Here is a 16,283-nt window from a genome sequence, read left to right as displayed (position 1 = left end):
AGCAATGACACGCGGTGACCCTTCAAATATCCACACTGTGCACTGCGGCAGTCTGTAGTGCCGGTGCATTTGACCTGCTGACCTTCACCACCCCAGATTTCCCGGACCCGGGGTTTTCACTTTTCAGGCTACAACTAGTATAGACCTCGGGCCTGATCAACACACCATGTGCATGCACTGACTGCACGCTGTGCATGTGATGACCGACTGTTCAACGCGATTTTCCTTTCTTCCTGAAAATGCAGTGCATGCTGGAAGCCAGCCAGAACTAGCAGAAGAAGCTGGTATGGACTATGGTACGCTGAAGTCAGATTGATCTACCCGACTGGCCAGGCAAGTAATGATACATTGTTTTGTAGCGATGGCAAAGATAGCCAGGAGCTAGAGAAAGGAGCTGGTCAGTCGCTGTCAACCCACAGTTTCCTGCAGCGTGTCAAGAGAGCGGTTGCTCCGATATCTAGTATCTCGGATGAAGTCGCGAGGCAGCTGAGGGTGTGAGCGGGCGACTACTAAAATTAGACAACGTATCAAAAGTAATCCGTTTGCTGCTGTCCACTTTTGAGTAGCGCGTTGTAGAAGAACAATGCCGTGAGGATTTACTGGCGTTAGTATCCAATGCGAGAAGAAAGATGGATGAAGCGGACGGGCGAGAGCGCTTGTATTCCTACAGGCGCATGTCTGCCTCGCAGCGATCTGCTGCTTCGGATTCCTGGAGATACCTAACGACTGGAATGAGTGATGCTGCTAAGGCACTAGTCGGTGGAAACGAGAACGAAACTTGGGAGAAAATCGACTCTGCGTCGGCCGTCAATGCCCTTCAATACAAGAGGTACTGTACTACTTCAATTAATTATGTACTTTATGTCCGGAAAACATAAAACATAACAGCTTTGCATGTTGTACATGATTGTGTTGAGTAACATTATTATTATTATCATTTAATATTGACACGCCTGGGGTTGGTCTGAAATACGTCATTGTTTTGGTGTTGTGTTCATGCGTATTCAGCATCCAGGAAAATGCCCTGTTCCGTGCGGCACAGCTGAACGATCTCGGCAAGCTGGAGCAAGTCTATAGCTCACTGGAGAACGAGAGCGCACTGACGGACAGAACGGAGGCTGGCGAGACGGCGTTTCACATTGCAGTTCTCTTCGATAGTGTCGACGTAGCCCTTAGTCTCCTGGACAGGTATCCACCATTTCTGCATATGGTCTACACCAGCAAGCTCTACAAAGGTCAGTCATGAAATCCTCACACTCATCATAGTTATCATTATGTTGCCAAAGCCTAAAGGCTGGGAAAGCTGTGCTCATGGGTTTGATTAAAACAGTCTTGTCACACGGACAGAAAGAAAGAAAGATTGAGAGGAAGAAAGAAGGACAGAGGGGAGAACAGAGAGAAACAGGCAGGGCACCGGGAAACAAATTACTATACAGTCAGACCTCGCTTATCCGGTCCTCTTTTATCCGGATCCCTCGCCATCCGGAAGAAAATCGCTCGTTAACAATTTACAGCATAATTATGCCATGCATGCATACAGTGCATGTGTTCGATTATCCGGTTCCCTCGCCTATCCGGATATTTTTTGTGGAAAATGGATGTGTGCGGTTAAGCGAGGTCTGACTGTATTCGCCAAAAAAGGTCTGGCCAATGCTGCCATGCGCATGATTGGCCGGATTGTTTTGGCGAATATAGTAGCAGAGAGATAGACACAGACCCCCCCCCCCCCCCCCCCAATATCCATGGATACAGGTATTGCATCAGAGTTACCTATCCTAACAAGAGTACATGAAGCAGAGCGTGCAGCTCGGATGGGTTGCTGTCACGGCAGAATTCCATGATTACATCATTTTAGTGATGTAGTGCGTACAAGCAGGATTCAAGCAGGTCTCTTTCTGCACAACTGCAGCTCAGTTGTACGCACTACGCCATTTCCCGCCTCAGATCTGCGCCAAATATGATGTAATCACGGAATTCTGCCGTGACAGACACCCATAGTAGAAAAGGCCCCAAGCTGCACACTCTGCTTTTCATGTACTCTTGGTCCTCACCATGAAAACCTGGACTTTTCCAATACAAATTTCTGGTAAACCTCTTCCAAATGACCATGCAATGATTCTAGATCGGAAAATCGAAGACGACTTTTGGTAAGGTTTTACATAATCAGGGAGGGTGTCTCTTACCTATGAGGTTCATCTCTTTCTGAATGGACTGCTATGCAACGCTTGATGTATTCCTTACCCTTGAGCACACTGCCTTTGGTACCTTGAGCCAATTTAACAGTACTTTACTGCTATTGCCGGGTTCGGCCGGTGACGCTGAGCACCACTGAGGAGACCTAACAAGGCTGAGGCAGCTAGTTGTGCAGAGATTGAGTTGGACTAGAGATTACTTCATGCTGACTAGTGCCTGGTAACCGGCTTACTCAGCGACATCATCATACTTGGCATACTCACACGGTGATGTGCTTTTAATGTCGGTTCAATGCTTTAGGTCAGCATGCCCTTCACATTGCTGTTGTCAACCAGAACCTGGATTTGGTGAAAGAGTTTGTCCGCCGCGGGGCACTGATCAACTCTCCCAAGGCCATTGGTTCTTTCTTCAACCCGAGCTCTTCAGACAATCAGGTCAGTTCTCCAGTCATGGCCCAGCATTTCAACGACAAAAAGGAACTTGTAGTACCGGTTCACGTAACTTACCTCAAACCATGGTGCATTAATAATGTTCCTAGCTGGTGTCGATGTCTGGATTGTTATGAGAATGCTGATGATTGTGCAATGCCGAGGAACTGTTCCTAGTCACGTACAAAGTAGCCTGCGGCATGTTGCGCACGTCGGTCAGCTTTGACTGTCCGGAGACCGAGAAGTTACACGCAGTTCTCTACGACCGTGTGCATGTAGCGTGGAATAGGCGGGACACCCCAAGAACATAATATAGTCTAGGCAGTAACGGGATACAAATTCATAACTGTTGGAGTGTGCTATCAGTAAAATCGCTGAATAACACTAAATCCTATCTCCGGACATTTTGATGAGCCGCTTCAATTCAGTGCTTTGTTGTTCACTGGACTTGCTTGCAATCGTCCAGCACTGACTCTGAGTGTCCAGCACTGACTCTGAGTGTCCAGCCACTGACTCTGAGCGTCCAGCCACTGACTCGGAGCGTCCAGCCACTGACTCAGAGCGTCCAGCCAGTGACTCTGCTGAGCTCCGCAGTGATGAGACCTAGCATGGCCCAGTTGCTACAGCTAAATGTCCGGAGATTGAGTACACCGTCAAGAAACGAAAAATTCAGTTTCAGGCTCCTCGCACAATCGACATTCTCAACTTATCCACTTGTACGATCACTGCCTTCTCATCAGGTGGAAAACAGGCAAAAAAAGAAAGTGAACAAGCGCAATGAACTATATACAGTAGAGATGTGAAAGAAACAGTGCAAAGAAGAGTAGCCAGAAACAACACAGTACAATGCATAACACCACACACATGTTTGGTAGGACATCAACAACTTGTTAGTTTTATCCATTGGTTGTCTATTGTTGTCGCAATGCATCGCATCACGGCTTGTTTTCTTTCTTGACACCTACACCTTTCGGTCAATCCGTCTATGTATACTTCCAAGTATGATGTTATGCCTTTGACCGTGCTGTTTCTGGCTACTGTAGACCGGCCAATTTTAGCGGGTGAAGGTTTTAGCGTTTTCTGAATCTGGACCAATTTACGATGAAATACTTTAGCAATCCGAGTTTCAGACTTTAAAAAGAAGGCTGACTGGTACTGTACTGTACATGCAAATTTTTGACTGGCGCGGTAAAACTTTGGCGAAAATACTCCTTTCGCTAAAGTCACTAAAATATCACCGTCGCCAAAATTATCCGTTTACAGTACTCCTTTGTTTGCGCTGTGTCTATCACATCTCTACTGTATACTTATGTCACATCTCTACTGTATACTTATGTCACATCTCTACTGTATACTTATGGTTCATTGCGCTTGTTCAGGTTTCTCTTTGCTTGTTATTCCACCTGATGAGAAGGTGATGAAAGTAGTAGTGGATAAGCTCTTTGAAAATGCTGATTTTGAGCAGACTAAAACTTGTTTAAAATTCACACTTAAAATTGTCTTGAGTGTGAATACGAAATCTGACTAAACGGATTTGCACAAAGCTGACAAAAGGGTTGCTTGTCAATCTCAAATGAACTAATGCCGGTCACGGCAAGCAAGATGATGATGTTGGTGGACATGTTTGGTGTATCACTGCAGGTCTACTGGGGAGAGCATGTCCTTTCTTTTGCAGCCTGCACCGGCCAGAAAGACATAGTGGAGTTTCTGTTGCGCAAGAATGCGGATATCACCGTGCATGACAGCCAGGTACTTGTGTGTGTGTGTGTGTGTGTGTGTGTGTGTGTGTGTGTGTGTGTGTGTGTTTGCTTTTGGGCGGGCGCACGCACACATGCATTTGAGCATGTCTGATGTTTTTTTGTATCGCAACGAAACAGCCGTCTTCACTTACTAGTGATGTCTTTGATTGGAAGTAGCCCGAATGGTAGTGATACACGATTAAGCATGCATGCAAGAGAGTCGATGGAAATCATCTGGAAGATATATTCAGTCCTGGCTGTATCATGCAACACTAACCACACTGGGCGCTTTGTACTGAGTTCGGTGGTCGTAAACCCAAAAAACCGTATCGACATTGTATGGGTGGGGAAGTGTGAGATCTCTTCTGTTGCCACTTCACTCTAATCAGAAACCTCTCGGCATCAATTTTTCCTCTGAAGAATCTGGCACATAACAATACAGTGGAACCTCGGTATTTTAAGTACCCTGGATGTAGCATACTTTTCCCGGCTTTGCGTTGGATATACGAGTAAGGTACTTTTTCCGAGGATCCAACATTATCATGTTCCAGTCATGTGACCGTGGATATACAGTACCTGGGCTGTGAAGTTCAGATTCTATGTTCCCTAGACTAGAGGTACATGTTATACTGAAGTGTTACTGTGCAATACTAGTACCGGTGTATGCACTGCACCCCCGGCCTGAGATGTGACTGCTAGGATGTGTTCATGTGTTCTGTACCTCCCCTTGTTTCCCACTACAGGTCAGACCTCGCTATAATGTAATCTCTGGGATGGGAAAATTATGTTATAGCGAGGTTTATGTTATAGAGAGTTGGGCACACCAATATGCAATATGTATGTCCAAATGCCGCTCTTCACTTACTGATTACAACTGTCCTGCTTACAATCCAGCCTCTGGTGAACTAGGAATGTGTTTTTTATGTTTTATGTTTTAGTGTGAACTTAGAAGTTACGACTTCGGCGGTATTAGTCATGAAGTTGGTTGTTCCAACGAGAAACACACGCTTCTTGCCGAACTTGACACTTGACTGACTCACGACAGCCATCCGGAGCACACGAGGAGCACGTCGCACCTTCCACTCGGCAAACCTGCAAGAAAATTCCCTCCACTCCCTGCTCAATACACAGTGTCAAGTGTCAAGTTCGGCAAGAAGCGTTCGGCAAGAAGCGTGTGTTCCTCGTTGGAACAACCAACTTCATGTTTCAGTGTGTGTGCTGTATGTGTTGACTGCAGGAGTAATAGTATCATCCGGGACTAGTAGAACATGCCATCAGTGCTATGTACATACTAGTAAAGTACACTATCATGATTCTAACAACATGCAGTGTACTGAGTGTTGGAAGAAAGAATGAATATGTATGCAGAATGCCAGCAAGTGTGTGCAGAGTGAATGGGAAAGCAGTTGGCCTTCAGCAAATACAGCATGTAGTGGCCGTGCCGCATATGAACCTATGTTTAGAACAACTGAAGACAAATTCAAGAAAACGGTAGAGAGTGATGTGGCACACTAAGCCCAGCGATTTTCCTCTCAGCATGATGTCCAATATATCCACACCTGCAGCCATGGCATTTGACACCCACTCGAACAGAACTGAGTCGAGCTGGAGCCACTTCGACTGTGTTTAATACACGTCGCGAGTTGCTACTCCTGTCACCAGAATGCCAAGTCGCCAAAATCTGCTCCTTCATTTTCAGCAGGGTGTAAATGGTTGAGCCCGGTCGCTCGCGCTGTTTCGCGATATCGCTGACGAACTTGCCAGCGGCGTGCTCCTGAACTATGTCCACCTTCTCTTTCAGCGTAAGAGCTGAACGACAATTCTTTGCGGCAGACATCGTAAATCAGCAAAACGCGCACAGAAACGGACAACAACTTGAGAAGTAAAGTAAAGCGTGCACATCCGCATCACTGAGTCTGTACTTGTAATAGGGTAGCCGAGAAATCAGTAAAGCACTGCAGCTTTTATAGGGCGAAAAGGAAAGAGATTCTGCATGACGCCTTGAGTCAGGAAAAAGGGCAGAAGTCTGTTGTGTCCGTCCAAACAGAACTTGGAAGGCATAGCAACAGTATCTAAATGTATAAGGATAAAAGAAACAAACGGACCTTTGGAGGAGAACAGAGGACATTGGTAAATGGAGTATATGTGGTTCAAACCGGATCTAGAAAGGGGCGTGACCGTCCGCAAGACCTCAGTCAGGGTAAGGGAGGTACAGACGTGTTACGTAGGATACAGTACAACACTTGGGTGTTACAGGTATGATGATGTAAACTAGCAAAGATGTGTAGATCTACAGACTTGTCAGCAAAGGGGACAAGAGTCATGCAGTGTGTGTACGTGTACATGTGACATGATTGGAGGTAGAAATATAATGCACATGTCTGTCCGTTCCAGCAACATGACAATGGCAGCAGCCTTGTTTCAGGTGCATTTGATTTGTACGTGTAGGAGGTCGAAGTTCACACCTTTGACACCAAGCAGGGAGTAGTAAAATACCGGTATTTTACTACTCCCTGCTTCCGAGGTGAACAGCTCAGCCTCGAACTTGTCGCGAGAGGCGCATGCATGTCGTGTACGTAAGTCATTTTTATACGACTTTTTACGTTCTGCCGAGGTCTCTGTGCGCCCGGGACTCAGCAAACAGTGCACTATAGCGAAAATTACGCTATAGCGGATTGTGTTATAGCGAGGAAATTTTGCACAGAAGTGATGCGGTTTCGGCAGGGACATTCACATTTCGTATGTTATAGTGAGGTTTATGTTATAGCTGGGGTCATTATAGCGAGGTCTGACCTGTATGTTGCCCTGGTAAATTGTAACTTATCATCGGCACTCTGGATTTGTATGAAGAGGATCGATATAGTATCCTGGTACATGTAATCTGAAGTCAGTTCGATTCGGCCTAACTAATGGATGGTTCCTGGCTCTGAGGATCTTGCACCATTCCACTATTAAATATACGTGCGCATCAGCCTACTATCACCAATTGCATTGTGCTCTTATGAGAATGTGTGTGTGTGTGTGTGTGTGTGTGTGTGTGTGTGTGTGTGTGTGTGTGTGCGCGTGTGTGTGTGTGTGCGTGTGCGTGTGTGTGTGTGTGTGTGTGTGTGTGCACGCATGCTTGTGTTTGACATCTGATGTTTGTCTTACTGCAGGGAAACAACCTTCTTCATTTACTCGTGTTGCAGCCTGACACCGACCTGGCCTGTGACATGTACAATTTCATCTCATCACTGCTCTTGTCTGAAGAACAGAACCTGGAGGCCATGACAAACAAGAAAGGGCTCACACCACTACAGCTGGCTGCTTTCCAAGGCAACAAACAGGTAAAAGCACGTCCAGCAACACTCTTGTTGGAGAGTAGAATAAGTCGGACACTAGTAGGTGTTCCAGTAGTCTGTACCGATCAGGTGCATGTACAGAGTCAGTTTACTATGCCTGCAGCCTATGGATGAAATAAGGAATGGTGTGTCCCGGAATGTGGGCACTGAACATTAAAACAATACAATCATCATCATGATCATGGGTGGACCATGCACCGTACTATTCTGTTTACCTGACTATGGCTATACTAACTATAGTCTCTTGTTACTGATGTACCATCTACTTGCAAGTAACTTACAGCGGTGTGTGACTGATCGTACGTACATGATGTGCATGCAGCTTTTCTCGCTGATACTGGAGAGCAGGAAGGAGATACACTGGACGTTTGGCCCGGTCACTTCGTCAATCTACAACCTGAAAGAGCTGGACACGTTTGGTGAAAAGAACTCCGTTCTCGATGTCATTGTTCGCAGTGAAGCAAAGAATGTGAGTCTGGACCCCAGTACCACTTCTAGTGGAGTGTATTTATGCCACTTTGTAAACTTGTGACAACCCAGGCATGTAGCACCCCATTAGACCGGGGCTTAAGCCGGCTGATTCATGGCACGCCTGGCAACCAGGCTGTTCCGCCAATTTTATCACAACACTCCTGTGAGCGGATACCCAGCCCGTGGAATCTACGTAGCCAGGAACCACCACCTCCATTGAACTCTGGGCTACCCCCCCCCCCTGATAGACCTTGTGAGTCATCAATTCATGCCGGTTAGCATTCTGTCATTTCTGCCCCGGTGTCATGACCTCATCCTCTATTGTGTGTGTGTGTGTGTGTGTGTGTGTGTGTGTGTGTGTGTGTGTGTGTGTGTGTGTGTGTGCGTGCGTGCGTGTGTTTCTACCGGCAGTCGTATGAACTGCTAGACGTGCAGCCAATACCACAGCTACTGAGCGAGAAGTGGACGAACTTTGCCTTCTTCTTCTTCATGGCGTGGATGATGCTCTACATTGGCTACATGACAATCTTCACTCTGGTCGTGTCCTCGCGGCCCGTGCAGCAGAGCAATGTTACCTGGTGCCTGTGTCCCGGGACCAGACCGCACCGGTTTCCCTCGGGGTGTCCATGTGATGGGGACATATTCACACTGGATGGCGATCAACTAGCTTTACAGCCTGCACTCATGTGCTCCACTGCATCTAATGAGAAGACACCAGTGTTTGTAAGTCATTCTCCCGTCTGGCCCGCACACATACAGGCATATACTGAAGTACGCCATGCACATGCGTTGCTCACCAGTATATGTATCATGTACAATACAATGGCATTGCATTTCTATATTTTTTTACAAAGAACACAAACCCGGCTTGAGACAAAAATTAATAACAAGCAAGATAACGAAGTTGCAAGGACCATAGGATGCTTTGCAGCAGCCGATTAGGACACTTCTTATTAAGCAATTCTCAGAATAGATGAAGTTCTCTTGAGCTTTCTGCAAAGCGTGGAGTATGCGGTCACTATCCTCACTTTTAGAATTGAAACTTCAATGTTAAGTAGGTCTATGTAATTATAAATAAGCCATTAGTGTGTGCATTTGTGTGTGTGTGCATTTGTGTGTGTGCATTTGTATGTGTGCATTTGTGTGCGCTGTGCCTGGTGGCTTTGGATTGAACTTCTTCCTATAGAACGGGGCGTATAGTACCAGTGAGGATTACGTGCGGCTGGCTGGTGAGATAGTTGTGGTGCTGGGAGCATTTGCATCTATTCTCTGGGAGGTAAGAATCGTAGACTGTGACACTGTGACCTGCTCGTGTGTACCTGATACAAGCACACATTAGTAATGTTACTCTAACCGTCATGTACATGTGACTATTAGCCACCAACCTATGTACACTGTGTAGACTGATACTGAGAGAGTACAATACTTAGTCCGAGTTTTAATCCCCTGCTAAGTTGTACCAGGCTGCTATTGTTCTTTATTCTCACGGTGGCAACTCGCACAATAAAGGCTAAGTTGATCCCTTGAACTACGCAGACCTGGAAGCAGCGATTGGTGTGACAGTAATCGCACATGCATTTCAAAGAACTAGGGCGGGGGGGGGGGGGGGGTCCGCTTTGGAATGTTCTTTTTTAACATTTGATGAGAAAGGAGGCTGGGCTCCTGTTTTCTTACTTTGTGACTAGCTGGCTGTTATTTCATGGTAATCCTATCCACTTGCTTTCACATTCGGTAACAAACCGTCAGTGTCCATTGCAATGATCAGATACATGATCACGGTATGCAACAACTGCCAACAAGCAATCAGGCATAAGCCCGAAGCATGAAACATGAAATAATAGAGAGGTTCCGCACTACGTAAAGTTGAGCAACTTTACATTAGTGGGCGGGAAAAACCCGTGAATTCGCGAGTTTGCACTCCACTTACGGAAAGTTGTCTACGGAGAGTACGTAGATAGGGCTCTGATAACGTAGCTGGTCCGTAAGTAGATTGGGGTAAAAATTTATGACTCTCTTTCCAGGTCGATCTGGTCGTACACTGCCGCGTTCGGAGTTGCCAAGGGCAGCTACGTGATTTGAAAACTCCATATGGCGGAACCCAGATGCGCATGCAGTTTACGTAAGACTTTCCGTAGATCGACTACGTTTTTTACTAACGTAATTACGTTATGCGGAACCTCTCTAATAGCATACGGAAAACCCAGCCGGAAAGTTTTTATTCGATAAAGACCTGCCCTATGTTGTTGCGCCTGGGACGTTCCAACCCTAGTCCTGAAGATGGCCCCAGGCAGAAAGATGTGTTGGTATTTTATTTTCTCAAATACAGTGAAGAGACAGACCTTTAAAGGAAGTTTCCGTGACTTGCAGACTTTATGATATTTGATGTTCATTTTTCTTTTCTTTTTGTCGCTCTCTTTTCTGCATATGCACGTACACGTGTGCATTGGTGTGTGCATGTGTGCAATGGCACACTATGTCAGGCTCCTGACCTGTATCGACGTGGTGCAAGAGGTTACTTCACCAGCGTCGGTTCTGGTGCATTCCATGTTGCAAGGTGAGTGTGAAAGTGGTTGTCACTGTCCAGCACAGACACATGCTCAGCATACTGGATTCGAATACTGGTAGTTGACTTCTGCTCCATTTTTGTAGGTAGGCAAATTCCATAATGTTGAAATTGCTCAAACGACATCACTAAATTATGGAGCTGCTGTTTTCTCCCTTGCTTTTGCCATGATACGACAGTTGCATTGGTATTCTGTTATACAGGGTTCAAGAATCAGGATAAGTTACCTTCCATTTGTGTAGAGAAATGGTCATCATCCACACCTGTGTTTCATGGACCAAAATACAGGGCAACCATATCACTAGTTTCCAGCACTACATGTAGAGGCATAAATAAAAGTGCATGTGTGTGTGTGTGTGTGTGTGTGTGTGTGTGTGTGTGTGTGTGTGTGTGTGTGTGTGTGTGTGTGTGTGTGCGCGCTCGCTCGCATGTGTATGTATGTGTGTGTGTGTGTGTCTATACATGCATGTGTGCATGTATGTGCGCATATGCATATATGTGTGCATGGTGTGTGCATGGTGTGTGCATGGTGTGTGCATGTGTATGTATGTGTGTGTACGTGTTTACATATGTGTGTATACAGTTGGATGTACGCTGTGCTTGTATGCATTGCTCTGATAATGCGCTTGGCTGGAGCCGACCGTGAGGACATTGTCCTGTCATTGGCAATGATCTGTGGATGGCTATTCACGCTGTACTTTGCCCGGGCGTTTCGCTTTGTTGGGCCTTACATCATCATGTGCCAGAAGGTCAGTCAACCGTGCTACAGTCTTTTCTTCAAGTACATTCTACTTGGAAGTACATCTACTTGTAATCAGAGTTCAGAGATGTGTACTTCATCTACTGTAAACCCATGTTAGAACATGTGAACTGGGGAAACTGTGCTTAGTATCCATGGTATATTGCGGTGGGCTGGACTGGCCGCATGAGCCTCAAGCCTGGCTCACATATACCTCCACTTCAAAAATACCTCACAATGTCAAACGGCTGAAAGTCTAATTTTTAAAGCATGGCCTGCTGGGATGCATCGCAGTGCATGTCTGTAGGCCATCTGTACAGCTTGTGCGATTATATCATCAGTTGCGGAGATGCTTTGTATGGAGTGGCAGAGGCGTGGCGTAGCAATGCACAAACTGGTTTGCCACGCAAGCGAATCCGCCAACTCGCGCTGTATACTCTTAAAGGGGAACTCCACGAAAAAATGAAACTTTGATAGCCTGTAGAGTTTCGGGCGCTGAGTCGAATGGTCTTGGTCCGAAGTCTCTACGACGAAGCGTTCTTGAGATATTTCACTTTGAAATTGCAAAAACGGGGGCCGCGCCCTGACGTCATGCGGCCATTTGGTTACATCATCACGGGCTGCCTACGTCATTGTGGCAAAGTCGTTTCTCTTCGCCAGTCTACAAGCACTAATTTTAGTTGGTATTTCAAGGGAAGATGGGCGATTCCGAACAATCCTCTGTCCCCAGCAATGAAGGCAGCGATGCTGAGGCCAGTGAGGACGACCAACAGCCCACCGCCGCGTATGGTTGGGGCAGGGAGCCCAGATACTCTGCTGAGGAGCTGCCATCGCGTGTAACAAATGTGGAGGAAGAAGATGCGTCAGCAGCTGCGTCCGACAGAAGACGAGTAGCTTGGCCACCAGAATCTCGATTCGTTTGGGACTCCGACTGGTGCGAGCGTGGACAAAAGTGTATAGCCATGCCCAGCCCGCGGGAATGATTTTGCTGGTAGGATGCTGCCGTCGCTGTCGACAAGACGGCCCAAGGTTTCTTGCGTAGCGGACCTCGCAGATTACGAGATCGTATCCTTGCATTAGGCTGTGCTCATCACTGCTCTTCGAGGTTATCTCGACATGCAGAAGCCGCCAATGCCAGTGACAGAAGAGTCTGACATTAGGTAAGCCTCAATTAGTTTGCCTTGACTTGTCTTGTGAGGATCGCGTATCAGCATGATACACTTATTCTTATTTTTTGGGGGAAATTTATTGTTGTCAGGCGCACTACAGTAGGCGTCGCACAAGAAAGACATTGTACTGGTAGTTATCACAAGTTTCATGCATGACACAAACAAATTTCTCTTTGCTCCGAGTATGTCTTGACTTATCTTGTGAGGATCGATGCGCGTAATGTTTTGTGTGTAACTAATTATTGTTGTCAGGCATAGCACGAACAACGTTGTTCTGTACTATAGACCGTGCTATCACAAGTTTTCATGCATGACTCACATTTGTCTTTGTCATTTTCCCTTGGATTGGTACAAGATCTACAAAGTATGGTAGGTAGTGTTCTGTTGGTGAAGAGAGCACTGCACACAGTTTATGAGCACCATGGGTGCATTTGATCACACCCGAACCCATACTTTATCGTTTCAAGCGCTAGACTTTGTCAATAAACTCGTTTTCTAGTATACCATGGCATGCAACGTACAAGCGTGGGGTCAAGAAAGCGTACACCAAAATAATGCACAAATTCTGGCAGGAGAGTAAGAAATCTGTACTTTCTGACCAAGACATCTCTGTACTAGTAGGTAATCGAACGCGTCCTAATCAGTATTCATCCCCCAGATCATTGGAATTCAATTTGAAATCAGCAATTATGGTAAATTCTACAAGACCCTCCATCTTTGTACCAGTGGACACTAGATTAGTATGGCGCGCGCACTGAAAGTGCAGGTAGGTACCGGTAGGTGCAATACAGCGCATATGTAGAGTAAATGAGTATTTGACTATAATAATTATTACGGTACAGCAATGTGGTATGTGTACAAGCACTCATCATACACATTCCATATGACATTCTGTGTTTGTGTAGATCTCTACGCTATGCGGCACACAGGCAGTACACACTATGTACACGGCAAATTGGGCAAGCACGTTCGTTGTCGTCTTCCAGCCTGCGTTGTGAATACCATCAGGCAAAGATATCCAAATCCTGCACCACCTCAGCCTTCTCAGGAGGCTTCCACCTCGAATTTGGCAGGGAAACACGCTTCTCCAAGGCAGGAACATGGAGGTTGCCATTTGCAACCGCTACTACCTCACACATGAGCTTGTCAACATACTCATAGCTCTTTCTGTCGTATAATTTTCTGTTTGGCCACAGTCTTCTTTATGCTTTGAGAACTGGACTTTATACCTTCCTATCGCGGTCTTTTTGGTTGTGCTGTGGCGACGGTTGACATTGACGTCGTCAAGAGCTGCGAGATGTGCGTGTCCAATCATCCCCAGAATTGAGAAACGAATGCGTTTGAGAATGTAGTTTGGCATGACACTGTGACATACCTGCATGGCAAAAAGAATGTGGAGAAAACACACTTGCTTAGACAATATACTGCTGTATGAGAAAATGGAAACTTCACCGTACAGGACGACTCTTGTTCTCAATTGTATTGTTCGTTTCATTCCCTGTGTTGCCCATAAGAGACGGGAGCAAAAATGTTCAGCAGATGTTTGTTGTCTTCTGGCGTGGAGTGGCGGCGTCATTAGATGTACACATAGTCATTTCACTAAGTATACCACTATTACAGCATATGTACTATCCTTAGGCTAGCGTGCGTGCGAGTGAGTTTGAGTATGTGGGTGCGTATGTGTGTGTGTTGTGTTTGTGTGTGTGCACGCACACGCACGCGCGCGCATGTGGGTGAAGGTGTGAGTGCATGTGTATAATATGTGTAGTTTCCACTGTATTCCTTGCACAATAGGTCTTCACTTACTTTTCTTTCGCATACAACCAGAACCCATTCCTTGTTCGAAATTAGATTTTTTTGGCCTGGTGATCCCGCAAGCGTGGAACTCGGAGTGTAATATATTTTTGTTTCACTTTACTTGCACTATTCCAAGGCTGTCCAGACTTCTAACAACTGCTCTGAGTGATATGGTATTCATGCAACCATGCCTAGAAGTAGGGTAGCTGTTATAAATAGAGACATATCCACGCAATCAACTTACACTGGTTCAGTTTGGCAGGATTGGTGAGACAGTTCGTCGTGCATGCTGCCTGTACATCGCAAGCAAACAGTTCTGTAACCTTCGTACTTGCTGGGGGTCTGTCTGTTTGCGTCCCAGTTGATGACAGATGTGCACAGTTTGAGTACTGGTATGCGCAAAGTTACTGGGGTAATATCGTTCATCAGCTAGCTGCAGTCGGAGTTGATGGGGTGATGTACTCTTCTGATCCTGATGGGACGTATCTCGCCCTGCTTTCTCAGTTGCAGCTTGTTGAGTTCGCTTTGCTGGAGGCTCACGGTTCGGAGGGCACTGGTACACTGATGAGGGCTTTCCTGGACGGCGTACTCGTCAAAACTCAGCTCTCAAGTCCCTCTGGATCATAAATGCAGCGAGCAAACATAGCTCGTGCTGCGAAAATAGGCTTGAAATTTTCACGACGCATTGCAACATCTCGGCGCTTTGCCAGGTCTCCATCCTTTGGGAATTTGAGAAAACTAACCCCAGGAGGATGATGTGATACTGGCACAATCAACAACACAACAATTTGGCATTGCAGCGGCTCAGGCGACTTGGCAAACTACTTTCTGAAGTGACTTTCGTCCTGAAGAAAGTGAGATTCAAAATCCAAGTATTTTCGCACCATGCCACAATGACGTCACACATACATTGGTATGGGGCGTGGCTAAAATTGAAATATCTCAAGAACGCTTTCTCGTAGAGACTTCGGACCAAGACCATTCGACTCAGCGCCCGAAACTCTACAGGCTATCAAATTTTCATTTTTTCGTGGAGTTCCCCTTTAACCCTTTGCCGGTCTAACTCAATGTATGTGAGGGGTGGTCACGCAAACACATGTACACACAACCAGCAATAACTCAAGAACCATGTGATGTAGGTATGGGTAAACCATATATTTTCAAAATCTGTATGCCTGAACGCGTCCAGAAAATTCAAATATGACTAGGTCCAGGCAAGGATAGGGCCCATGGTAGCCCTTCAAGTTGAGAGAAAATACAATTGCGAATGAAATACACGAATATCACAGCACGAAGGGCATACCAAGTTCGTGATGGAGCTGAAGTCGTACGATAAACAATCAGGTAAGGGCTACGTCTTTACAAGAAATGTAGGCTCTCTACAATACCGCCATTGAACACCAACACCTCGCCATCGGCGATACGCCAGCAGCAGCAATTCCCATTGCACGATATCGCAGTTTCGTTTTGTTCATCTCAGCGCTGCTCGCGTCAGATTCACTCTCGCTCAGATGAGTACTCAGGCGCGAGCTTACGCATGCCGTGATTCTCACGGCCAGGCGAATCAGCTGATCGCACCTGACGAGTCCTTGTGACAGTCGCTGTCGCCGTGTCGGCAGCAAGAAGGCTTCCTCTCTGTTTGGAGAATTTTGTTTCTTCATTCGTGGACGATATATTTTTGAACTAGCAGGACTCAACGGAGCTCTTTTTCTCAACACACTACACTGCAAAACCTCCCGGGACATCCAGCCTGGACTAGTGATGTTACTGCTCTCAGAGCGCTTGTCAAACACGGCCCCAAGAGATGCACTCGCATTCTTGAAATGCGTGCATGGCGGATGGT

General features: G+C 46.3%; 1 protein-coding gene and 1 long non-coding RNA gene across 2 annotated transcripts in view; both read left to right on the top strand.

Annotated features, from left to right (window-relative positions):
• The first annotated feature begins 218 nt into the window (after nucleotides 1-218).
• The window catches only part of LOC135826492 (transient receptor potential cation channel subfamily V member 5-like), a 19,673-nt gene continuing 3,608 nt past the window's right edge, over nucleotides 219-16,283 (top strand). The window contains exons 1-10 of the mRNA XM_065339104.1: nucleotides 219-829; nucleotides 1,009-1,235; nucleotides 2,494-2,627; nucleotides 4,263-4,370; nucleotides 7,516-7,686; nucleotides 8,024-8,170; nucleotides 8,584-8,895; nucleotides 9,359-9,448; nucleotides 10,653-10,726; nucleotides 11,319-11,484. Of these exons, the coding sequence (XP_065195176.1) occupies nucleotides 630-829; nucleotides 1,009-1,235; nucleotides 2,494-2,627; nucleotides 4,263-4,370; nucleotides 7,516-7,686; nucleotides 8,024-8,170; nucleotides 8,584-8,895; nucleotides 9,359-9,448; nucleotides 10,653-10,726; nucleotides 11,319-11,484 (1,629 nt within the window). The 5' untranslated portion in view covers nucleotides 219-629. The remainder of the gene's footprint in view (nucleotides 830-1,008; nucleotides 1,236-2,493; nucleotides 2,628-4,262; nucleotides 4,371-7,515; nucleotides 7,687-8,023; nucleotides 8,171-8,583; nucleotides 8,896-9,358; nucleotides 9,449-10,652; nucleotides 10,727-11,318; nucleotides 11,485-16,283) is intronic.
• LOC135826612 (uncharacterized) lies at nucleotides 11,512-13,877 on the top strand. The gene is made up of 2 exons (XR_010555330.1): nucleotides 11,512-12,634; nucleotides 13,549-13,877. It is a non-coding gene; the product is annotated as an uncharacterized LOC135826612 (long non-coding RNA).

Source organism: Sycon ciliatum, chromosome 1 (genome assembly GCF_964019385.1).
Source record: "Sycon ciliatum chromosome 1, ocSycCili1.1, whole genome shotgun sequence".
In the NCBI taxonomy this organism is placed as follows: Eukaryota; Metazoa; Porifera; class Calcarea; order Leucosolenida; family Sycettidae; genus Sycon; species Sycon ciliatum.
The sequence above is the reverse complement of the archived record's forward strand: the minus strand, read 5'-3'. Positions and strand labels throughout refer to the sequence as shown.